The sequence below is a fragment of the Mauremys mutica genome, chromosome 1 (genome assembly GCF_020497125.1).
Source record: "Mauremys mutica isolate MM-2020 ecotype Southern chromosome 1, ASM2049712v1, whole genome shotgun sequence".
Classification (NCBI taxonomy): Eukaryota; Metazoa; Chordata; order Testudines; family Geoemydidae; genus Mauremys; species Mauremys mutica.
In genome coordinates this window covers 98,304,025-98,329,750 of record NC_059072.1, presented here as the reverse complement: position 1 = coordinate 98,329,750, position 25,726 = coordinate 98,304,025, and the positions used below count along the sequence as shown (strand labels likewise).

The 25,726-nt window shown below is 45.8% G+C and overlaps 1 protein-coding gene across 9 annotated transcripts in view; it reads right to left on the bottom strand.

The window, feature by feature from the left end:
- Window positions 1-2,075: 2,075 nt before the first annotated feature.
- Window positions 2,076-25,726, bottom strand: part of SYN3 (synapsin III) — a 332,551-nt gene continuing 308,900 nt past the window's right edge. For all 9 annotated transcript variants that reach the window (XM_044986995.1, XM_044986977.1, XM_044987004.1 and 6 more), the window contains 7 exons: window positions 25,177-25,319; window positions 19,550-19,624; window positions 16,213-16,315; window positions 9,987-10,121; window positions 5,816-5,912; window positions 4,562-4,859; window positions 2,076-3,136 (listed from right to left, as the gene is read on the bottom strand). In XM_044986995.1, coding sequence (XP_044842930.1) covers window positions 3,004-3,136; window positions 4,562-4,859; window positions 5,816-5,912; window positions 9,987-10,121; window positions 16,213-16,315; window positions 19,550-19,624; window positions 25,177-25,319 — 984 coding nt within the window. In that variant the 3' untranslated portion in view covers window positions 2,076-3,003. The remainder of the gene's footprint in view (window positions 3,137-4,561; window positions 4,860-5,815; window positions 5,913-9,986; window positions 10,122-16,212; window positions 16,316-19,549; window positions 19,625-25,176; window positions 25,320-25,726) is intronic.

The following is a 25,726-nucleotide window of genomic DNA, read 5'->3' as shown; positions in this document are numbered from 1 at the left end:
CTGCAGCTTGTAAGATGACATTTGGGGGCATAAATCTAAATGCCTCAATGAGCAGGTCTGTCTCTTATACTGTCAATGGATTTGTTACCTCACATTGTTCATGGCAATTCTGCAAGCATAACAATTCCTATAAACCAATTCTATTCTATTATCTCATAAACTGTGTGCCAGTAACACTGACACCTTTGCTATTACAGCAGCACCACTTGAGCAGTTCAGACAAAGATGTAAATTTTTAACTTTTTGATTAAAAACACCCATCTTCTTGTAGTGGTACAGTGACCACCGTGGGTTGATGTGAAGTGCAATCGATGCCAGAGTAGTCTCCTAGTTATTTCAGTTGTGCATAGGCAGTGCTGGAAGGAGGAAGCAAAACAAGTTATTTAGTTTATAAGCGGGGGTGAAGAGCTGAGATTTCTGGCAGTGAGCCCTTTTCTTTGCTGTGCCCTGGAAACATTTACTCTCTAGAAAAGCCTAGATAGAAAGGAAAGAGCCTAAGAATTGCTGTGTGTATATAAAGAAGGACCCCCCCCCACACACACACACCAGAGTTGCACTACCTTCTCTTCACAAAATGGAGCCTGTTAAATCAGCTATTGTTTTTGCCAGTGTACAGTGTGTGCTCATGGCCATTTGTCACCCTCTTATTGCGCCTGGAGACTGCAAAGCAGCATGCGCCACTTTCTTGCTCCTGCACAGGAGCAGTAGCTTGTAGTTACAGTGCTACATGCTTCACCACTTAGCAAACCCAAAAGGAAGATCCAGAAGCACAGAAGGAAAATGATAAATCAGGTGGTTATTTTCCTTCAATATTAACCAACAGACATAATTCATTGATCCAAAGAGCCTTCCCACCCAGAAAAAGTGGCATGCTGGAAAGCACACAGCTCACCAAAGACATTTATCTACAAAGACCCAGTCAGGATAGTCTCGGAGCTGATTGCCTTGGGTCCCTGTGGCTCTACTGTGATAACAATTGTTACTGGTGTGTGCAGGAATGAATTGTCTGGCTTTATTCCCATGTTGGTGTAAAATCCAAGATGACCAGCCTGCTGTTTTTCTTGCTACTTTGGGTTTCTGTTCCCATTTCAGGTTACAGGAAAGCACTAAACCCCAGGCAGAGCTGCACACTGAAATGTGTTTGATAGCCATAAAATGTCCTCGCTCAGCTCCAAACAGGAACTTCCTGGTGTGCTGCAAAGGGGACATGGTCTCAAGGGTCCAGCCCTAAAGATACATGTGAGGATTGGTACAACGGTACTATATAGACCCAGAAGGAAAGTCTAGCAGAAATGTCTTCTGTGTCATCTGCCTCCTCACTGGGGTTCACAGGGCCTCACTTCCTGTGCATAAGATTGGTGGGATGGAAATACCACACCCACAGCTGGTGTGTTGTAAATTGAACTGCTCCTGTTCCAAGGAGCAAAGCCTCAGCTGGGCTAAATTGTCTTAGCTCCATTAATGTCCAGCTATTCATATAGCTTCTGTCACTCTTTTTTTTTTTTTTTGTCATGGCTCAGTCCAAAGCTAGTTGCACACACCCCTGATTTAGACTGTCACATGCCACGAGGGAAAGCAGAGCAGGCAATGGTTCAACTATGGGTCTCTTCTGCCACCCTTACGAGTTCTCCAGAAAAATAATTCTTTGGGGTACCCGTAATACTGATAACCTGCCCCAGGGGAGATTCCTTGGGGCAGTCATTAAAAAGAGTAGGCAATCAGATCCATCATGGCTCCAGCTGTAAACTGGTTCTGTATACATTGTCTTCCCCCTTCGGGAGTCACCAGGCTGTACTGGTTGTTCTCTCTTGCAAGTGATAGTTCTGTAGGGGGAAGCCATCCGGTCACAGGTCTCTCACCTTGCATTGACTCCATGGATGAAGTCCTGGCCCCACTAAAGTCCATGAAAAACTCCCTCTGACTTTAGTGGGGCCAGGATTTTACCCCATGGCTCTCGCCAGTTTGTAGCATGGAAGACCCATAACAGGGTACGAACACCTCATAAACTCTGCTACTAATTAATCTTGTCCCATGGTGATCATTTACTCAGAAGCAACCAAGTCAGATTACACAGATTTAGCAGCTTGGATGGATTTTATCTGAAGTTGGTATGAACTATATTTGAACATAAATTATCCATTTTTTCAAGATATGCAGCAGTCCTATTTTCTGGTTTATTTTTGAGCTATGGCTGTAGGGTTATAACATGACACCTTTCTCCCAGAAATCAAGTAACACATATAGGAAACACAGCCTCAAGGCATGAAACAGAGACATTTACATTGCTACTGGTAAGATGGCCCTGAGCAGAGCAGAAATCCAATATATACCCTGCTCCAATGATCTCTGGGACTCACTGACAGCTGATACCAAGTTTTACTTGAAATGTGTTTCTGCTCAGAAAAGTGACTCTGTAAAGTTAGCATTATGAGGTTCCAAATTCATTGTGTGTCTATGATTTCCAGATCAACCATGCTCACTTTACAAGTAAACAGATGTTTATTCTAACTTCTGTCTCTGCACATTTGCATCAGAAATCAAACTCTGTTCCTTTTGGGCCAGCTGCAACGAGAATAAAGAGTCTGTAAAGGGACCGTAGTTACTCATTCTATTGATAACGTGCAAGCCAAAATAGAATCTAATTTGCTCTCCAAAAGCTGTGTTGTCTCAGAATGGGGTAATAGGAGTAAAAAATACATTGAACTTATTTCAGGTCACTCAAGTAAGCAGATCTGACTAACTATGCACACAGAGCAGATCTACCAAGTGAGAAAGTGCTATTTTTACATAATCACTTTTCTGGCCCATGTTGGAATAACCCTTAAAATTAAAACATCTAGGGCTAACTAATTCCTGGGCAAAACCCATTTAGAAAAGATAGCTTGAAGGATTATGGTCCCAGATTTTTCAAGAGTAGGTACCAGTGAGTAAATTCCATGATAACATCGGGTAGGTTGATACGAAGAGTGGGCTAACAAAAGCACTAATCTGACTCCAGGGATATTAATCAGAAAACAGGCTAGCAAAAGACTTCCTCAGGTTGCGGATGGTTTCAGCTTTTGCCTCATCTTCGTTGGCATTTCCCCGTTGTGATGATTCAGATATGCTGAAGGTGTTCGTCAGGGACTGGGATTTGCTGAAACAGAAAGGGACATTCATGCTCAGAAAGACTGATGTTGGATTCATTGGGGCAGGGGGAGTTGGTAATTCGAAGCTGGTCATTGATGCTGTGGTGCAATTGCAGCAGACAAGTTCAAGGGCAGATAGGGGGAGTCTCCATAGAAGGCACCTGAGCCCTGGTTGAAGGCTGCTGGCGCTGATATTCACAGTTCAGACTGTTTGAAGAGTGTGGAGACTGAGGCAGGGGTTTCAATGCCAGCATTTTTACAAATCTCCATGTGGATATCTGCTATCACAGTGGACTAGAGGCCCAATCCAACTCTCATTAAAATGAATGGAAAGACTTCCATTGACTACAATGGGAGCTGGATTGAGCACCAGGTCATCTCCAGTAATGTCTATGATATCATGCACTTCCCAGCTAGTGTCCTTGCCTGTGTGTTCTGTGACTTCCTCACCAGTGGTACTTAATTCATATATTACGGCTAAGGCCCAAGCGAGCAACGTCTATTATTTACAAACCTCAACAACCATGCAAATCCAGTATGTGAAGAAAAGCAAAGGTCCCAGCTGCACCCATGGCAGGAGAAGAGATGATTAAGGATGCCAGCCTAGTGCTCTGCACAGCTATATCAGAGACCCATCTTAATTGCCAAGGTCTCAGTTTTCCACTGCCAGAGGCTAAGAGTGCTGTTGAGGCCAGACTAATGGTCCAGTGGTTCATTATGCAGGAAACCCAAGCGTGTCTCCCGATCTGCAGAATGGCAGAATTAGCCATTCACCCAGCCCTTCAGGCCTTGTCTACACTAGGGTGTCTCCCAACATTGCTACTGCCAGGTCAGCTCCACTGGTAGTCCCAACACAGGGAGCACTAGTGGCCATCTGGGTTTTGAACACCACATGCTTTGTTCTGACATGGTGCTTAGCACAGCAGTGGCCATCTGGATCCCTCTTTATAGCAGTGCTCCCAGCCTTGCTACAAATGCTTGGAAATTTGGGGCAACAAAGGTTTGTGCAGAGCCTAACCCCAGGGGAGAGTGAAGGTGTGATTCACATTAAGCCCTCTGGCCAATGACGGGACAGTCATGGTGTTTCCTTGACTGGGAGGATGGCAGCTGTGCCTTGCAGGAGTGGGCAAAGAGAAAGAATGTGTGTGTGTGAGAGAGAGAGAGAATGTGAAATCTCAGAGATGCAAAGGACCTCTCGCTCTCCTTGAAAATAATACATGTGGCCCAAGGATCTGCCAAGGCCAGTTCCATGGAGAGCATCAGCATAGGGGCACTTGTACCAATTAAGTCACTGTTACCCAGCTCTGAGTCTTGAAGAATGCTGTTGCCTGGCAACAAGGGATCAGAGCGACCCTGGCCTGTCTACTAAGCGAAGACACTTTTAAAGACATCTTTTTCAGATCTACAAATCTATTAGCTTAAAGGGCACCTACTTCAGGTGTGGATGTGGGGAGGCCTGCTGCTTGGGTGTTTCACCAAGGCCTTGTTGAGCAGGAGCCCGTCCTTGGGCAGGAGGTCTAGGCTGCTGTGGTGGGAAGATGCCTGGCTTGGAGGCCTGGACTGGGGAGGTCCCAGTGGAAGATCGTGTTAGCTGGGGGGATCCAGGTGACCTCTGCTGCTGAGGTGAGCTAGACTGGGGACTCTGGGGCTGCTGGCCCTGAGGAGAGAGCCGTTGTTGTGGAGGTGGTCCAGTCCGTGGAGGCTGAGATCCCTGAGGCTGGCGTGGACCCCCTGCAGGGAACATGGACACAAAGGTGCACAAGACACATTAAACGAGCAGCTGCATGGGGGAATGGGCTCTAGTGAAAGGAGAAACATTTCAGACTCGCTCCATGCAGAGACCTAAGGAAAAATATTTGTTATGGACACTGGATGCCATTAACTTGTTGGTCAGTGGCAACATGCCCACATCTACGGAGTTGCTGCTGTACAGTTCTTTGCCTTCTTAACACCAAGGAAACCCTGCCATCCTTCTCCCATGTAGATCTGTCTCAGCGTGCCTTAGTTCTCCATGTGATTGTCACCATTTCTTGTCCTTGATGAGTCTTGTGTAGGAGCCTGAATTGTTGGGGGTGGAAGGTTGGAATCAATGGGAAAACTAGCTCTCCCCACAGAAAATGGAAGTTTGGGTCAACAGCACCTTCCCTGGATAGTTACAATGAGGTGCTTGTATGCCACATCATCATCCATGCTTCTATATTATAACATGATCAGTGGGTGGATGCTTCAGCATTTTTGGATGAGAGACCCTCAGAGCAAAGCCTGACTTTTCTGCCATCCTAAAGCCACATAAAATGATGCTCTTAGCAAGTGAAAATAGACAGACACGTGTCCCTTAATGTTTTATACACCGTTTCAAAGAGTAAAGCTAATAGCCTTTAAAGATCTCATGTACTCTTGTGCATGAGTAAAAGTGTTACCCCAATGTCTTGGCCAAATTCCAGCTTGGGCAATTACAGTCTGCTGAGCTCAATTCTACCTGCATTTTCCACTGGAGATACTATTCTTGACTGCCTTTTCTGAACTGTTGTGTAATGTTACTGTGCATTGTTGAACAGTCACTGTATTTCATCACAGCGCTGGCTGCAATTTCAGTGATGGGTGAAGAGATTCCTCTGTACAGTCTGAATCAGATCCCCAAATGAACTGTCTAGATTTCCTTTGCCAGAGGTCCTAGAGTACAGTACCTTGAGGAGGTGGCCGTGGTTGGGACGGTTGTCCAAGCTGGGGTCCAGGCTGAGGCTGCATCTGGGATTTCATTGACTGAGGCTGGACTTGTTGTGGCTGGAAAAAAATCATTACGGTCATCAGAACATGTTAAAAGGAGAACTAGGGATGACAGAAAGACCTCTGAATGTTGTGTTTTCAACACACACTCTGCCACTGCAGCATAAGGCATGTAAGGTTCCATGGTATTATGATGGAGAACTGAGTAGGAAAGATCATGGCAACTGTTAGCTAGAAGAGACTCATTGTAGAGTTACATTTTTTAAAAGTGGGTTTACAAACAGAGGAATTACCAGACTCTATCAAATCTAAGGCCCGTCTAGCCCAGTGGCCAGCACCAGATGCTTCAGAGGTAGATGTATGTAAGAACCCCGCACTAAACCTAACAGGTGTGGAGTTATCAGGTCTCATCCTGATTTCTAATTGTTAGAAATTGGCTTAAGACATGAGATTTAATATCCCTTCCACATGGATTGTCAATTATAACTCTGGAAATTCCTGACATCCCTATAATGTCCAATCCATTTTTCAATCTTGTTAAGTTCTTGGTCTCAATGACTTTCTGTGGAAGTGAATACCACAGTCTAGTTATTTCCTTTTATTGGTTTCCCACCTTTTAATTTCATTGAATGTCCCCTTGTTCTCTCCTAAGAGACAGGGAGAAAAGATGTTCCTAATCTACCTTCTCTAGACCATTGTTGTATATAGTTTTACTATGTCACCTCTTATTTGTCTCCTTTCTAAAGTGAACAAGCTCATCATTTCAGTCTCTCTTCCCAGGAGAATGTTTCCAGGCCCTGGATCTTTCTCACCACCCTTTTCTGAGCCCCCTCTAGTTGTGCACTATCCATTGTTCAGATGGGGTGATTAAAACTGCGAACAGTATCCAGATAAGGGTGCACCACTGATTTGTACAAAGGCATTAGAATAGTCTCCATGTTGTTCACCATCCCATTTCTTACAAATCCTAACAACTTGTTTGATTTTTTTGCCTGCAGCTGTGCACTCAGCAGAGGTTTTCACTGAGCTGCCTACTGTGAGACCAGTTGAGTTGATACAGTTAATTTAAAACAAGTAGTTTAAATGTTCCCCTCCAATGTGCATTAATTTGCATTTATCAACATTGAATTTCGTTTGCCATTGTGTTTCTCATTCACCCTAGCTGGATTAGGTCTTGCTGAAGTTCCTCCCAGTCTTCTCTAATTTAGCTATCTATCTGCTCACTCTCCTTTTTTGATCATTAATAAACAGTTTAAACAACATGGGACTGTTGTGCAGAGGCGTGTACTCTAAGCTGTCCAAGGTAACACGAGTCCAACTCAGCCTGTTACATAAAATTGTTTATGAAAGTCAGCAAAGTTGGAGCCACATAGACAGGTCCAAACTGGATTGTTTAGGTTAAAAGAACTGTTAAGGGGCCTTCAAGGCTCCTGGCAAAGTCATGGGTTGGCATGACAAGGAGCTAAACAAATCTAGAACTGGGAAGAAATGTTTATAGTTGAAATCACTGAAGTGTGTTTTAATTGGTTAATGTTATTGGGAGGTGGTTGCCAACCCATCTTGGACATTGTTCATCTCGGAGTCACTAAATGGACGGGGGCCGGATGCGTGGGCTGGAAGGATTGAGCTTTGTCACTGTGGCTGCCACTCCCACCATCTCCTGGGATCCACCATGATACCATTGGGCCTTTGTTATCCTGTTCCTGAAAGGCAGCCTGACTACACCGGGCCAAAGAGAGGGAACCAAGTGACACTGCCACCAGCTTCAGCCAAATCCCAAACAATACCTGGGATGTGAGACTTGGGTTCCTGCTGTCGCCCCTCCACTGTGTTTCTTTTTCTTTCCCCACCTTATTTCTGCTCTTTCCTTTCTGTTTTCTGTCTAATAAGCATCTGGCTTAGCCAGCCAAGGCATGTCCTCCTTTCACAACACTGTTATGAGCCTGGGACCGGAGAGGCAGCCACAAGCAATAGTTTAAAGAGACCAAGACTGCTATAGTTTGCCAGATCTCAGCGTGGCTAATCAGACCATGTGCTGTGCCTGTGTTTCTCCAGCAGCAAGGGTGCAAGGGAAAGGCAACACCAGGCACAGAAGCTGCATTTTTCTATCTTTACTGTTCTTTTCTCTCCTCTGTTGTGTGATTGTCTTGTTTTGTCTTAAACAAAGGAGAATTGGACTTTAGCAGCAACAGCTCCAGACCATCTTAACTAACTTTTTCTCTTTCGCCCAAAAGACAGTTAATAATGCATCTTTAATTCCATCTAACGGTCTGTCCAACAGGGGTTCCTCCCTACATAAAGAACCAACTGACAGCTTCCGGGAAAAAGAGGAAGGGGTATTATTAAAATGAAAGTCTTACTTAATACTTTACAGCCTTGACTCTTCTCCAATCCCTCCTCCCTGGGTTCCTGCTATAGTCTTAAAAACGGTACTTGCATTCACAGATACTTTTATTTCAATCCTGGCATGTTGTGCCATGGTGCAGTTTGGTCATTTGAAACTGCCGTCGGCAAATGTTGCTCTAAAATAAGATGGGTTCAGTACTCAGCCTCGGGTGAGTGTGCGGTGAGGCGGGCGCACTAAACATGAGGCCTACTGGTCAGTTTAAAAGCAGAAATGATGGGTTCTGATGAACAGCAACATTAGCCGGGCCTTCTTTTGGGGGACTGGTGGCTGAGACCTAGGGTCTCTCTGAAGAAGCAGGGATGCCATTAGAGAAGGGCCTAACAGTGGCAGAAAGCCTCACTGGCTCCCTTTGGGATGCACCGGATTTCACCAGAGAGGCAAAGGTGGGAATAAACTCGATTGTGGGGATTGCAAACCTGTCAAGCTGGGATGGAGAGTTGCAGCCAAACTATAAAGAGTTCTAGAGTCTCCTCAACGGGCACACAGAACTTGTGCTAATATTCACTCATGGAAGCGGAGACCCTAAGAGTAGCAGGGGCTCCATCAGCAGTGAACAAGCCACATTGTTTGGCTTTATAGGTTACCGAGTCATGTATTGCTGGGGTCCAACTAAGAATCTGCCCATTCTTTGTGGGCAGAGATGGGGGATAGGTTTTTTTTATAAACCCTGCAGAAGCTTTCAGGCTTAATTCCCTCTGGAGGGACAGGGTTATGATCCTGCCAGATGCTCCCTGGCATAGGTTGGTCTGACTGCTCTTTACTGAAGTTATTTGATGCTGTGTCTTTAAACTGATTCTATCACCCTCCTCCACAGTACATCAGCATGCTGCTGTCACCTACAAGAGAGCCTAGCTCAGCATGTTACTGCCTGTCATCATGCCACCCAACCTGAGTCGCCATAGCAACAGCTGCCCCATACTGCTTGGACATTTGTGAGCAGAAGATGCTCCTACACTTGCCCTTTCTGCTGCCATTCCCTTGCCCACTCTCCATCCCTGAGTCCACCTCTCGCCAAACTGTTCTCCAATGTTTGTCTCTGATGATGCTTCTCTTTATAGTTTGTAGTCTTGGTCACAGTCTGTACCCAGCCAAAAGGGCCCAGGGTATATATAGGTGGTGGATAAGCTGAATGAGAATGTGATGCCATGGTACTATGAAGCGAGACATTGCTCAGGGACAACCAGGGCCGGCTCTACAGTTTTTGCCGCCCCAAGCAGTGCACCAAATTGCCGCTGCAGACGGCGGGGGCAGTCCGTGTGCCCTTAGGGCGGCAGGCGCATTTCCGCGGAGGCGGCAATTCAGCGGCAGCTTCTATGTTTAATTGAAGCCGCCGCGGACAGCTAAATATAGAAGCTGCTGCCAAATTGCCGCCACCACGGAAACGCCACCTAAGGGCACACGGACAGCTCCCGCTGTCTGCGGCGGCAATTCAGCGCACTGCTGGGGGCAAAACAACAGGGACTGCCGCCCCTTGAAGATTGCCGCCCCAAGCACCAGCTTGGAATGCTGGTGCCTGGAGCCGGCCCTGGGGACAACCCATAAAGGGTTTATGGAAGAGCTACTCCTGCAACAGTAACAGCAGAACGATCCAATACTTTGCATGGGGTGACATTTCTGTCCAACAGCGCTGGAACGGTCACTCCACTGAGGTACATGATTGGCTGAACATTCCTGGGGGGGTTGAGAAAGCACCCGCTTTTCTGAATGACTCTGTCCACTCTTACCCAAGGCCTCGGAGGTGAGGGGGTAGATCCTGCAGTCACAAGAAGCTGAGTCATTTTGGAGACAACCAGATCAGCTACGAGCTGTGTGTCCTCCTCCACGTGCTCCCCTATCAGGGGCATCGAGCTATCCATCACCTGCACAAAGAGAGAAAAGGACAGCTAGTAAGGCGGCTTTCTAGTGGCAGCGGCAGGTCTAGACACTCAATCTGATGCCAAGCTTTGTTACTACATCCCCAGGCAACTATTCCTTCTTTCGCACACATCCTGAAGTGGAGAGAGCTTCCTATCACAATGGCTGGCACATCGCTCAGTTTTTGAGAAATGATGCCTCCTGCCAGTTGGAGCCCAGGCCTAGGCTTGATAAAGGATTCCGGAGACTTTTTTTTTATTAAACACACACAAACTAGATTCTTCCTACAGCCAGAGAGGCTGATTGAGTGTCTTTCATTGATGGGTGTTTCTCTGGCGTTCAACTAAAAAAAAAAAAAAAAAGGGTAATAATTGGAGATATACCAATCTCCTAGAACTGGAAGGGACCTTGAAAGGTCATCTAGTCCAGCCCCCTGCCTTCACTAGCAAGACCAATTTTTGCCCCAGATCCCTAAGTGGCCGCCTCAAGAATTGAACTCACAACCCTCGGTTTAAAAGGCCAATGCTCAAACCACTGAGCTATCGCTCCCCCCCAACTGTGGTAATATTTGTGGATGATGCTCCAACAGGAAGGGTTCCAAGTATAAAGGAGAAAGGAAACAAACCTCAAAGAGACCCGTGCAGATTAGTGCAAGGGGGACTAGAGGCAACCAGGGAAAAGCTGGTATTAAGCAATGCAAAGCTCTACAGGAAATAAGGAAATAAACAACACAGGCACAAAATAGACAGGATGTCTCCAAACAGCAGCACCCATGCCATGAAAGTAAACTTCCTCTCAGCGGGTCTCCTTTACGCAGTGCCGACATTACTTTGCCATGTAAACACGCACTATAATTACCACAGGGAAGGTGAAGAAGCAAAGGTTTGAAGGGATCCACAGTCTTAAAATGGTTGAGACCCACAACTGTACACCACCCCTGAAACACCATCATAATGATCAAAGTTGTTTGTCATATCCCAACAGCTTTACAAACATTAACCAAGTCCCATACAAAGCAGCTCATTATGGTGAAGCTAAGGTTCAGGTGGGGGAGCTTATTAACCTACCAGAATGTTAGTGTCTTTTTAGAAATCCAGGAAATGCAGCATTAAAGTTTGCATTGTCAGATAAGGCACTGACACACACAGGTAACAATTGCAACCTCAAGTCTGCCCCACTAGAGCTCCAAGCATACAGTCTGGACTGGGACTCTATTCCCAGCTCTGCCACTGGCTGGCTGGGTGACCTTGGGCAAGTCACTCCCCCGCCCCTTTGTGCCTCAGTTTCCCTAGCTATAAAGTGGGGCTAGTGACACTGACCTTCTTTGTAAAGTGCTTTGAGATCTGATGAAAAGCACTCTTGTAAGGGCTAAGTATTATTATTATTATTATTAAGCAGAACGTTTTACACACATTTCTATAGTTAGGTTTAAGGAAGTCTGTTTGTGACGTCATTTCATCAACAGATGGTTCCAGTCTGATCATCTGATGTAGAGGTGACTTATTAATGGCGTAACTGTTCAACTTGCCTTAATTTGGTTTCCACTTTAGTTTTGTTACATATGAGTTTATATAAAATCTAGACGCTATGCCTGTGGACAGCTTTAATTTTGAAAATCTGATGAGAAGAGGACTGATTTCTTGATTTATGGTCTAGGATGGGGGTGGCTAACTTGTATGTCCTGAGCCGCATGCAGCTCTTCAGAGGTTAATATGCGTCTCCTTACCTAGGCACTGAGTCCAGGGCTGGAGCAATAGATGCTAACTTCCAGTGTTGTGGGGGGTGCTCACTGCTCAACCCCAAGCCCTGCCCCCGCTCCACCGCTTCCCCCAAGGCCTCTACCCCTTCCCCTGAGCCTGCCATGCCCTCGCTCGTCCCCCTCCCCCCCCAGCCTTCTGCCAACGTGAAACAGCTGATGGCGGGGGGTAGGCACTGCTTGGTGGGGGCTGCTGGCAGGCAGGAGGCACTGGGGGCTGGGGAGCAGATGGCGGGGGGCTGCTGACATTACGGTGGCTCTTTGGCAATGTACATTGGTAAATTCTGGCTCCTTCTCAGGCTCAGGTTGGCCACCTCTGGTCTAGGATATGTGTGAAGCAGGTTAAATGGAAGGGGCGGGGGTCAGATAATATGTTAAATGTTCAAATCTGCTGTCATCTCCTCTGCTTCTTTGTAGAACAGGCTTCTTGGGGTCCAGAGCTGGGTTTGGCTGCCACAAAGGTGTGGCAGCAGACTGGCTGGGAGAATTATAAAACATTGGACTTGAAATCTAACCTGACTTCTATTAGGGGGGGTCTCGCTAGCCTGTAGCTCCGCGAGGCATCCCCATTTCATTTGGCAATTCTGGCACCAGCTCATATGTAGGAAAGGACAGCGCCATGTCAACTTCATTTACCTTGTTAATTTACTGTGAAAAGGATGGTTTATGACCACTAGATGGTGCCACTGTTCCCTTTAACAAGCCCTTATCCAGTGAAGTAATCTGCTCGCTCACTCTAACTCTGGGTGTAAATAACTGTGTAGTGACAGGTCTATATTGAAAAAAAAAACCCAACCCTCATCGCTTCAGTTTGGGAATTATTTCCCATCATTACTGCAGCAGTATGTGATATGCTGGCTGAAGTGAAAGCACAGGGTATCATTTACAAACAGAGACATCCAGGGCTAAATTAATCCTGTTTTAGGCCCATCAAAGTCAATGGAGCAACATCAGGCATTAAGTTGTCTCTATGTCTTATTTAGTGATTTCTGACCCAGCTCACTTCTGTGGTATTGATTGAGGGAGCCCAAACACTGGGCTATCACTGACTAAGGCATGGGGAGGATGAAGCTGATAAGAAAGGACACAGTTTTTCTGGGCCAAATGATGCTCTCAGTTGTGTCAGTGCAGCTACTCCAGAGTTATACAGGTGCCAAGATCAGAATCTGGCCCCATAATGCTGAGATAAACCACCCAGATGGAATATATGAAATACAAACATTTCCCTCTCGTCTCTTCCCGAGAATGAGACCAAAGAACAGCTGAGGGAGAGGGGAAGATGTCAGCACACACAAACCCTGCCTTTGTAGTTGCCCAAGGTCAGTGGCTGTCTCCTGACACAGCTGCTGTTGCTCGATAAGATATCTCTGAGGGAACGGAAGGCGGCAAGGCAGAGAAGAGATCCAGGAAAACCCCTTCCCCGCCTTCTATCTTACGCCAAGAGGTTGGGTTTGTTATTCCATGTTCTCATGTGCGAGTGTTGAGGTGTTGGGTGATTGGAGGGAAGGAAGGAAACAGATGATTCGACAGATCAAAGGGAGTGATATGACAATGGTGAAAGGCTGGACAGGCCATCACACAGAGCAGTAGAGTCCTTGTAGTGTGTGTGGCTAGATCCACAGAGCTCTATGATAACAATAGATGTGGCACTGCTGGCCATGAGAGAAGAATACAAAACATGAAGTCAATCCAATTTTGATTACTCTTTAGTTTCGTGGATCATTTTACTCACCCCCACCCCCTGACATCTGTAAAATGACTCATCATTGTGGAGTTATTTTGGATTACAAACGGGCCAGATTTTCAAGTGCACAACCCCCAACAGGCACCCGTGCACTGAGCAACGTTGAAAATCTGGCCACTCCTTCAGGTGCCTAAAGAGGAGTGAAACTCTTCTGAAAACTTGGCCTCAGTTGGGGGTGCTGAGCCCTTCTGAAAATGCCTCAGTGACAAAGCCCTTTAGTGCGGAGAAAGAAATACCAGTATGCTGAATCAAAGTCAGCGCTGCTCTACGTGAGTGAAGAGCACTGAAATCAAGGGAAGTGACTCGATGCCTTAAAGTACCACGAAACTACCCCAAAGCCATGTGGCAAATAAAGATGGAGAGCTCAGCTAACAATAAAGGTATGGAAACAGGTTGAAGTTAAATTTATATTAATTACTTCAGATTTCTGGATGGCATAATCCTCCTTTCCTGCGCTCAACCTCCTCTCTCCTATTCTGAGCCCCTGTTTGCCATAACATAAGCAATGGTGACAAGACTCACAAGACATAGATCTGGCTGTCTTTCATTTTGTGAGTGTTTCTCAGGGAACAGTTTTCACATTGTGAAAATTCATTCCTTGGTTCCATGCCATGGTGCAATCTTTACCTTTTATTTATTCAGCAAATTTTGGAGTCATTTCTTGCAAAATTTCACTGCAAATTTTCCTTCTCACAAAGTGAAATGCAGCTGATTGGGCTATCACCCCTCCCCCACACCCCCAACAGAACAAAACATAAAACAACCAACACCAGCTTCCGGCCAAAAAAAAGCCCACTCAAGGAACTGGACTAGGGGAAAGTAATTACAGTACTTCTCAGCTTCTCTCTCAGAACTGGCATAAAGTAGAAAATGTGCCTGCTTTGCTTTGTTCTATTCTATTCCATTCATGTTCCCATACAGTGCCCATCAGTCTGGTATCTGAACTCCTGCTGAACCCCTGGCATAGCAGAACCTCTGGGCCAGAGCCTCAGCTGGTGTAATTTGGCTTAGTTCAGTTGAAATCAGCGTGGCTCCTCTGATTGGTAACAGCTGACCTCGTACCGTGTGTTTCGTTCAGTGTAGAATCATGGTGTAATGCGTGTGCAGGTGTTCGTTTCTGTCTGTGTGTGCAATGTGGTAATGGGTGTAAGTCTATGGGCGTGCCCTCGATTCAGTGACACAAACATGGCAGCAGGTATGCAACCCCCTCCCTATCCCGAGGTCATACACAGAAGCAGGTGTGCAATCCTCCCCTCCCCTCCCACACACTGAGGCAGACGTACACATGCACATGGACATACATACCCGCACAAAGGCAGATGGGTCAAACTCCCCACCCCACATTCAAAACCACACAGGAAGGCGTGTGTGTGCACACAGGCATCCATGCATTCAAACAGGCAGGTGTGTGTACCTTTTTACCTTCCCCCAGACATGGGCAGGTGTGTACACACACACACACACACACACACACACACAGAAGTATGTTGAGTTTAAAAGGCTATATTCTGGGGTGGGGTTTGAAGAGGAGCAGCTCTACCAAAAGCTGCTGACAACTTACATAGAGGAGTCAGAATGACAGCAGCACCCCTCTTGCCCTTTGAAAGAAGCAGGCTAATGTTTTCATTGCTGGCAGAGCACTTGTATTACACGACCTCTGACAGTTCCCTGGTCCCTGAGGAGGAGATGCACAAGACTGGAATGTGCAGTCGCCGTAAGGCTCATGTGGTTCTCATCAGCATCCCAAGCCTCGGTGGGTGGGAGTGCTCTCCCACACATAGCTTTCTAATGTGTCAGCACCCTTGAACGAAACTGCAGGCCAGCTTTGCTCATCTTCCTCTGCTTGGGCTGTGTTGGTGGAGTTCACAGCAGGTCAGATGCTGAGCTTCACTTCCAATAGCATCACATGGAGCAGAGGACACTAGCTCACTTGCCAGATTTGGTCACGCCCGGAGTGGCTCTTGAGTTTCCAATTTGATTTTCCCGCCAGCTTTTCATGACCTGTCCTGTTCCAATGACCCAGATCATGTTACCCGTCCCAGTCTCCTGTTCAACTCCCTGGCATGGGAGGTATCACTTTGAATGTTTGTCTTCTCAACCACAGCTTGTGCAGCTAATGTGACTGGAACCCACAAACTCTCTTGGGGGCTTGTCTGGCTTATCTGCTAGCTCAATAAACTCAGGCCTGGGCAAACCATTTTAAGGGGTGCATCCAGGGTCTGATGAAGACAATGAGGCTCATTTATGCTACTTATAGTCCTCTTCCCTACAGCTCTAGTTCCATCCAGTTCATCATTGGCTCCTATGTGACATGCACCCTGCTTGTGACTGACTCCTGAGTCTGACTCCTAATCTTAATATCGACCCAGAAGCCCATTCACAGGTATCTGGCAATTTGGTTGCAACTCACAGTTAGTCCTTGCTTGGGCACATTAGTAGAAATGATGCTGGTCACTGTGAGGAGAAAATGACTGGGGCAGAGCATATACTTAGAGCATGTCTGACTGTCTGAGCATGTCAGCATGCATAGGAGGGTTTGTGTTTGTGGACGTACTTGGATGAAGGAGACGTGAACTCCAGTCAGTCAAGCTCTCACCTCAATGATATAGTCCTTCCCATCTTTGCTGTGGACAGCTTTGACAGCACAAATATCGAGGCCTCCAAACATCTCGGCGCAGGAGTCCGCCCAGAGTCTGTACCTGCAGAATCCACACAGACACATGGCTGGGAATTATCTGGCTGCTCAAGGATTAAAATAAGGTCTCCATGCTAGTAGGGTGCCAACTTTCTCAGCCTCCCACCAAATATAGACCCCCCACCCTCTGCCTTATTCAACCGCAGTAAGACAGATATCATGACCTTTAATATTGCTTCACCATCACCAGTACAGATAGAGGATTATGTCCTCACCAATTTAGAAACATTCGCATACTTGGGCAGCACCATCAGCCAGGATGGTGGAACAAGCCAGGACATCTGGAACAGAATCAATAAAGCCAGGAACACCTTCAGGAGCTTAAATACAGTCTGGAAATCATCAACATACAACATCAAAACCAAACTCAAGATTTATCAGAGCTGCGAACTTTCAACACTATTTTATAGTGCAGAATGCTGGGGAATGACAACGTACAACATGTCCAAACTGTCTTCATTCCATACAACCTGCCTCAGAAAAATCCTTTGTGGCCCAGAACAATCTCAAACCAAGATCTATTGACACACTGTAGCCAAGAGGATCTGAGCACCATCATTGCCAGGAGGCATTGGAGATGGATGGTCATGTGCTTCAGATGGAAACTAATTCCATCACCAGAGTAGCAATAAGATGGACACCTGAAGGCAAGCAAAAATGAGGCCACCCGAAAACAACATGTCGAAGAGTTGTGGAAGCTGAGCTGAAAAGCCTGGGGCACAGCTGGAGAACCATTGAAAGACTTGCCAGAAACAGACAGGAGCCAAGGAACTTGGTCACTGCCCTACATGCCAGAGGCGTAATGGGAACATGATGATGATGATGACCCTCTGCCTTTGGAAGTGCATAGAACGCTCTTCACAGCAACTCAGAGTTACGATGGTGAAACATCCCCTCCCTCGATTCTACAGGCGATGGAGGAAATAGGAAATCTTAAATGATGAACACCTACATTTTCCTTCATTGCACATCAACTCTCTACTCCTACTTATATCCCCTTGAACCACCTGAAATCATTTCTCTCTCTCACTGGTATTTACACACCTCAAATCTCCCCCACTTATGTGTCACTTAGCCAAGCTGTAAATGTTTAGTTCATTTTATCTTTCCTCAGAAGAAAGTCCCTGAATTTTTTATTGCTCTTCCCTCAATTCCCCCACCCACCACCCCATCGACAACTTTCTGATGCTGAGATGCCTGGCAGTTAGCATGTTCTGTGGAGAGCCAGAGCGGAGCTCTATAGTGAGTGGCTATTACCTCTCTGTTCTGTGACATGATGTCTCTGAATATACAGCCCCAAACTGCACAGGCTTTTTCATTTGTTTCCTCTACATCACCACCCTGCAAGCTGTTCCCAATCACCCCTATATCCATTTAATATTACTGCTTTCCAAATATTTCCCTCCTGTTGAATATATGCTGCTGTGTCCGAGTTAGAGTAGGAGGTGCTATATAATGGGAGTCCCTGCTTCCAGCTGTCCTACCACGGGAACATGAGCTGGCAGGAGCAGGAGGCCATGTACGATGGGGTGCCCCCTCAGCTGTCTCTGCACTGGAAGAGGAGAGGGAATGACAAGAGATGCATTATGATGGCGACTATGCTCCCTCAGCTGTCCCTACACTGGAACAGGAGAGGGAATGAGTTTTGCTTGTTTTCTTTCTGTGCAGCTGTGCGGTGGTCCTGACCATTTCAATACAAAAAATCTCAAAGCAGAAGATCTGCAAGCAGGACTCTCACACTGGGTGGAAATTGAAACAGGAGAACACTGAGGATCTCAGAGCTACCTATGCAGATCTAATGGGGAAGGAGAAAAGAGCTTATGATGTTGAAGGCAACCAGAGCATCTATAGTTTGATCTTCATCATCTAATGATGAACCTGCAAGAACACAAGACCATATACGGGTGGGGCAAGAAAATGGCATATACAACTAATAAATCCTTCCTTGTCACTCCCTGCCTCAACGAGGAGACAAAGCGCAGACACCCCCCCCCCTCCGAGGAGGTAATCATAGAATCATAGAACTGGAAGGGACCTCGAGAGGTCATCTAGTCCAGTCCCCTGCACTCATGGCAGCACTAAGTATTATCTAGACCATCCCTGACAAGTGTTTGTCTAACCTGCTCTTAAAAATCTCCAATAATGGAGATTCTGCAACCTCCCTAGGCAATTTATTTTAGTGCTTAACCACTCTGACAGTTAGAAAGTTTTTCCTAATGTCCAACCTAAACCTCCCTTGCTGCAATTTAAGCCCATTGCTTCTTGTCCTATCCTCAGAGGTTAAGAAGAACAATTTTTCTCTCTCCTCCTTGTAACAACCTTTCACTTTTACTTGAAACCTGTTATCATGTCCCCTCTCAGACTTCTCTTCCCCACACTAAACAAACCCAGTTTTTTCAGTCTTCCCTCATAGGTCATATTATCTAGACCTGTAATCATTTTGTTGCTCTTCTCTGGAATAGGAGGCTATTTCAGCCCCCATCATCTCTACAGTTACAAAACTTGTTAAGTCACAATAAATTCACTCCAATAAGCAGGCTCTTTCCCACTCTGGGTTTGTATGGAGGAGGAAGGCAGCAGGAATGCGCTGTTTACACTGAGGATTAACTCTGTGAATCAAGCAGGATGCCCAGGCTAATGCACTAAGCGCTGCAAGGTCCACTCATGTGCAGCTGCAGCTGGATGCTGGTCATGTTCCACAGGGCAGCTTCTCGTGAGCCACATATATTCTGGAGGGAGGCTTGAGGGTGTCTGGGTTCAAAATCCAGGCTAAGACACAAATGAAATGGGGCTGGTGGTCTCACTAAGTTTATTAATGGACATTTGTCCATATCAACCACCTTTTCTCCTGAGAGGCAGAATTTTCAGCTGCCCAGAGGTGGAATAGCAGAGGCTGCTCCTGGTGAGCACTCAGATGCACAGGAACAGCTGGGATAGGAATAGCAGAGGTGCTGCAGGTTAGAAATAAGCACAGTGGCGGACGTGTATATACTTATGCATGTGTTTGGAGGGGAGTTAAATCTGCACTCGATTTGTCACCATAATACCTGGATTTAGCCAGCACTGTCAACCCCTTATTTTTGCCCCAATTCAGCAAAGTATTTAAGCATGTGCTTACATTCACCCCTATTCAGCAAAGCACTTGAGCACACTTAACTTTAAGCATGTGCTTAAGTCGTGCTGCAGCTTCAGTATCAGCTTTGCTCTTTCTTTTTTGAAAGCCCCTTCTCTTCCTTACCTCTCTGTCATTGCGATCTGCTCCAGCATGGCAGAACCTGTGTTTGCCTTCCAGTTCCCAGAGATGGATGTCCTCCTGGGAAAACAAACCAATCACAGGATGACAAACCAACCCCTCCAGAGAGGTAGTTTTCACACCCAACTCAGTGTGTGTGGGGAACATGGGTGATTCAGCAGGGTGTCCTTTCCAGTCCTACAGTCTCCAGTGCTCCCAACAAATTCTGATCATCCAGTAAATGAAAGACGCAAACTAGGAGCAAGGAACTAAGAACCTCAATGCATCTTTTGTCTGCAGCTGGGTGGGTGATGTGTAGTGGCCTTGTGAACACTTTTCTCCTTTTACACATCAGATCCTGAAAAGCCGAGATGACTGTAAAACATCTCTGGGATAATTAACCTTATGCTCTGCATTGTAGAATCTAAGCATATGTAATTCTCCTGGCAAAGATGTGACTGAAAAGAGCCATAAAAGTCAGATATGAACTTATCTCTGAGGTTGGCTTCTATTGTAGTGGTGGCCTGGAAAGTCTGACTGTCTGTGCCCTCTTTTTTAATCTCAAAGGCCCACCTGCTCTGGGATCCACCCGCCAACTTCTCCCAAAGGTTTTTTAGAGTTGTAAAATGCTCCAAATCTCCTTCCTTGTAACTGGCTGTGAATTTCAACAGAAGATGCTGCTGCTGGCAAATTCTGAGCTCTGTACTCGTCTGTCAAGTGCTGGGCTAGTTCATTTCTTTGCACTTAGGAAGGAGGCAGACTTTACACAGCCTGCAATGACAGCACCTGGTGCTGTAGTTCTGCCAGATCTCACAGGATTCCTGAGTATGGGTTCGACTAGTAGCTGGGGAGGAAAGTGCTGTATTAGTTGTAAGATATTATCCCATCAGTGTGTTTGATACACCTATGAAACACTCCTATGCTGCAGAAAGCATGCATGGTGATTCAGTGGGTGGCACTCTTTTCCCCGCACCAGTCATGAGCCAATGTAGCAGCACGGTGCTGGGAGATGCTGATTGCTGCTGACAATCTTTTCAATGAAATGTAGAAAAGTCCTGATCATTTTTGGTCATTAAAGATCACAAGGCACTTTTCACAAGAGCAGAGGTGTTAAATCTGGTGTCCAGGCTAAATTCAAAGTTGGGTCATTGCATTTTGCCCACCTAACATTTCCCAAGAAATGTTTTAAAAAGCCATGGCCTCCTTCTTCTTTTTCTACTGGTGCTGCAACTGTTAAATGGCTCCTGGGATCCATCTCAGAAAGGGGTGAAGTGATTCCTGAGTATGGTTTAGACTAGTATCTGGGGAGGAAAGTGCTGTATTATTTGTAAGTTATTATCGCATGCTGTACTACTGGTAATCACAAACACAAACCCTCCTGTCCTATTATCAAAACCATTCACTTTCCTGACCTTTTCTTTAAGCAACAGAATCTTCCCTCTTTGAGGTTTCTGAGCCTTTTCCATTACCAAAGGACAGTATTCAACTCTCAGACTCTCTTTCCTTCTGTCTCCCTAAGTTATGCTCCTTTCTGGGGTTGTGTTTCCCAGCTTTTCAGTAGGAACGGCTCTTTATTTGTAATACGTGGGTTCAGAAAATTGCCCTGTAGTGATTGATGACATCCAAAATCTCATCAGTGATGAGAACTCCCAGATTCAGATTAGTAACACAATGATGGAATATCAGCATTGAAAAGAAGTATTTGGAATATGTAAACAGATACCCCATCAAAAAAGCAGCTATACTATGGTGTAATACACAGAAATTCCATGTGGGGGAGCTCCAGAGAGTGCAGCTTTGCTGCAGTGGTTGATTTATCTATTTGTTTGTTTGAGCCAATCTGATGTTCTAGTCCAGATGCTTCATGTAGAACATAGTAAAAGTGTCAGTCAAATATAAAATACATCCAAACCATCTTAAAAAGAGACTTTCTCAAAAGCCGTCCTCACCATTAACATAAGCTCCACCACACCTTCATGAAATCCACGCCCTTCCCAGCATGGGAGAGCAGGTGAGTCTTGCAGCATGGCACCAAATTAAGGCTTTGGCAAACCAAGGTAGAAAGTGAATTTGAGAGCCAAGGGCTCCTCATTGAGAAGGCCCTGCTACCAGACCTCTACTGTTTATACCAGAGGCTCTTAGCTTGAATGCCTCCAATGGCCCTAATTGCCATGGCAGTCAAACAAATAAAAGTGGCCTCTCAAATAAAAGGGATCCAGACCATGTAGGGCTTTATAGGTCAAGGCCAACACCTTACATTTAATCTGAAAATGAACTACTAGACAATGTGAATCATGACACACTGGTGTAATATGCTCACTGTGTGAACCACCACTTCATAACTGGGCCATTCCATTCTACTGTAGATAGTTTCTGGCTCCATAGCAGCCATTCAACTGCAAGAGGACAAGAGCATGAACATCAGGAGTGAGGTACAACCCTCTTGTTAAGTGCAGAGGGCAAGGAGTATTCTTGGCAACTGCAGCTACCAACCTGGGGTACTCAGAAGCAGCTGGCAGTCCAACGTGACCCTCAGGTTGCAAGCCTTAAAAAACACGGTAAACATCCCACCCCATTGGTTGAGATGCTGATATAATTTTTGCCACTTCTTTCAGTTGTTTTCCCTGATGCACAATTATCATTTGAGTTTTATCTGGTTCACCACCATTATGGGGTCACCCAAACCCATTCAGTGGAATTATAGGCATGTGTCACATGGCTATTTATCTGTTGTTTTCAGTGTGGCTTTAGTTATAGGCTAAGCAGGTGTTCACCATCCGTGTAAATCTGGAGTAACTCCACCAAAGTCAATGGGAATCTGAACTCAGTCTCTCAGTCATGGGTTGGAAGAAAGTATACTTGCATCTCAGGTGGGAAGGGATGAGCTAGTCACCCTGTAGTATGCATCCAGGGTTTGAGAGAGGGAGGAGAGTAGACAAATTCCAGAGAGAACTGTGTACACAGTCCTCAGTCAGGAGGAAGCGAGCTTTTGAGTTTTTGCATGTGTGGGAGGCAGTATGAAACCACGGGAACTGATTCCATTGCACTCAGACCAAGAGAGTCCTCTCTCTGACTGACATTACAGCAGACACTGGTATTCTCAAACTTAAAGGCCAAGATGTTCCAGAGAGCCCAGTGATTTTGGATGCCTTCATTTTTGAGAGCCCAACTTGAAACACTTTCAAGGGGCACAATTGTCAGTGGCTGGATGCCCTCACCTCTCTCATATGACATACAATGGGCTTGTTTATCCCATAGAAAAAGTCTATTTTCAGTCTGGCACTGGGATAAACTCCATTACCAGATACCTTTCATAGGGAACAATCAGTAACAGAGACTGGCTGTACAGATATCCCAAACTCGTTTCCAGTAGTGGCTCCATGAATAGGACAAAGGAACTTTTGTAGCAAACAATTCATTCAATGAATTTGGCCTTTTTCTCTCTTCATGAACTGGCTTTGATTTTCACTGATTTCTTCTCTATTTGTAACGGTTTGACAAATGTTTCATGGGAAACAATTTTATTTAGCAAACAATTGCTTGCAAATTTGCTCCCGTGTGGGATGGGCTATTAGTGTGACTGTTCATGTTTGTCACATGGTATTGTTTCTGCTCCCTGGTCAGTGCGGGAGGGAATTTTAAAGAACATTTTAAACCTCTTTTCTGAGTCATTTGAGTCAGGCTTTTCCTGAGACATCACTGCTAGAAAAATTAGGTGATTGCAATATTATAGACTGGGTCAGATTTAAAACTAATTTTCTCTCATTGCCTTCCCACTAAGTAATTGTGTGTCCCATGAAGTCCCAGACATGAAAAGAGTGGCCAGATCTAGCTCTGATTTATTTAATTGCCTCTCTAATAGGATGCTGGTCAGGGATTTTGGGCAGTTCTAGTTGCAAAGTAAATGGGCACATACAATTGTCTGTCTCATGTAACTGTGTTAGCACCGGGGCTCCAGCCTGGCGTTTTGGGAACACAGATCCTAGACTAACAATAATGCTGGTGCTAAGTAGTGTATGACAATGTTTCATCTATTTGATGCCCTTAAGCGCATGCTGCCAGACCCAAATACTTATCTAGAATTCTGCAGTTTGAGAAGGGCTGGTACTTCTGGATTAGCCAGATTTTTTCTTGTTCAGTTGGTTTGGGGTGAGGAGAAATGAACTGTTTTATTTATTTATATGACTTTATTTTTAATTGACATCAAACTCTACTAGAGCTTGAGATAGGTGCTTTTTAATTTCTGCCAGGAAGATACAGTGAATTCACTAACTGCCACTTTTCTGACCCTTATCACTATTCCTACAGTCATTGTGACAAACAAATTAGCAATTGTGAGGTATGTACACGGTCTTAGTTGGGAAGGGGGCCAGAAATGGAATGGAATTTGGTGGCGCCTCTCTTCATTCTGGAGTTGCCGCTCGGGAGACAATACTTCCAGCATGTAATGTTCTGTGTTGATCTATGCAGCCCCCGCAGTCCTCACCTACCCTTTATGCTGTATGCCCATATTAACCCCTCTAACTCGAGACGTCAGCTCCCAGCTCTGATTGCTCCAGGATGCCAGCCTTCTTTGCCCACTTGCTAACTGTTCAAACAAGCACCTTTGTGCTTTTTCCCATGCTGCCCCACACACATGGGAGGTGCTCCCCGTAAACACCTGCAAAACTAATACTTTATCCACCTCCAAATCCCTCCTCCAAACTCTTCTTTGCCAGGATCTCTACAAAAAACTTGACCCTGGTTAGGCAGCTGGTGCGCTGAGATCACTGCCTATCATGCTGACTGACCAGTGTTGCTCATTGCATCCATCTACTCCTCCATCAGTCTGTCTGTCCCACTTGCTGTCTCTTGTCTTATACTTAGATTGTAAGTTCTATGGGGCAGAGATTCTCTTTTTGTTCTGTGTTTATACAGTGCCTAGTACGACGAGGTCCGTATGACTAGGGTTCCTGGGCATTACCCCAATACAAATAATAACAACTAATAAGAAATGACAAAATACTAATAATCTAGCACCACACCCTTTCAGTGGCAGTTTCTTACTGTGATGGTGTTACCTCACGGCAGGGGCATAAGTAATTTCCTGGGTCAGGGGGCTGAAGGAGGGTAGCTGTGGGTCAGTCACACTGTAAAACTCCATGGATTGGCTCTGACTCATGCCAAAGTGGGGCATGCAATGAGGTAACGTAGGCCACCCCTTTGTTTTTAATATTTCACTTGAAACGGAAAGATTGTGGTGACTGTTCCCACTAGAGGGTGCTGAGAGATGGAGGATTTGTCTATATATGGTCAGAAGAGATGAGACCTTTTAGAAAGCAAGTTACTGCAATGATAGGGGAGTAAAGCTTATCTCCTGGTACCTGTCCAAGGCTGAGCTTGAAGACAGGTACAGATAGATTTACAGCCTGGGAACAAGGCACTGATGGTGAGCAGCTATCTGTGGGCAGAGGGATCAGCATGGGGAAGAGGTGAAAGCACACCAGGGCTATTCTTCAAGGAACTTAAATAAGCCACCTATTCCTGACCAAAGCAGACACTAATTAAACCACATTCATAAAAATGTCTCTTTCCAATTACAGCCTCTGCCCCACCGCCCCGGCCCCAGCCCAGCCATGAGAGCACACACTCACATGTAAGCTTTGTAATTGCTGCCGATTTTCTGGATTCGGATGTCGTACTTGGAGTCGATGAACACCTCAGTGGTGGCATAGGTTTTTGCCATGGCAACCACGCTGGCCATGTCCTGGAAGTCATACTGGTTCTCAACTTTTACCTGCAATTGCCAAAATCCATCCAAAGAGCGGCGAGCACAAAGGGAACAGGAATATCTGTGAGGAGGGGTCATCTCAGTGGATGAATAGCAGAGCACAATGACAGTTAAACAATAAAGAGAGAGAGATTGAAGCGGGGACAACAGTAGGTAGAAGGATGCTTCATCCAGGCAAACCTTACACATACCTAGCTAACTGGCATGTCTCCCTCCTTGATGTACAAGGCCTGGGGGATCAGTAATGAGAACACATACCTATGATTAAAGGGTCCCATGGGGCTTTCCTCATAAGACTTAATGGGAGTTACACAGGGCAGGTCTACACTACGGGGGAAAATCGATATAAGATACGCAACTTCAGCTACGTGAATAACGTAGCTGAAGTCGAAGTATCTTATATCGAATTACCT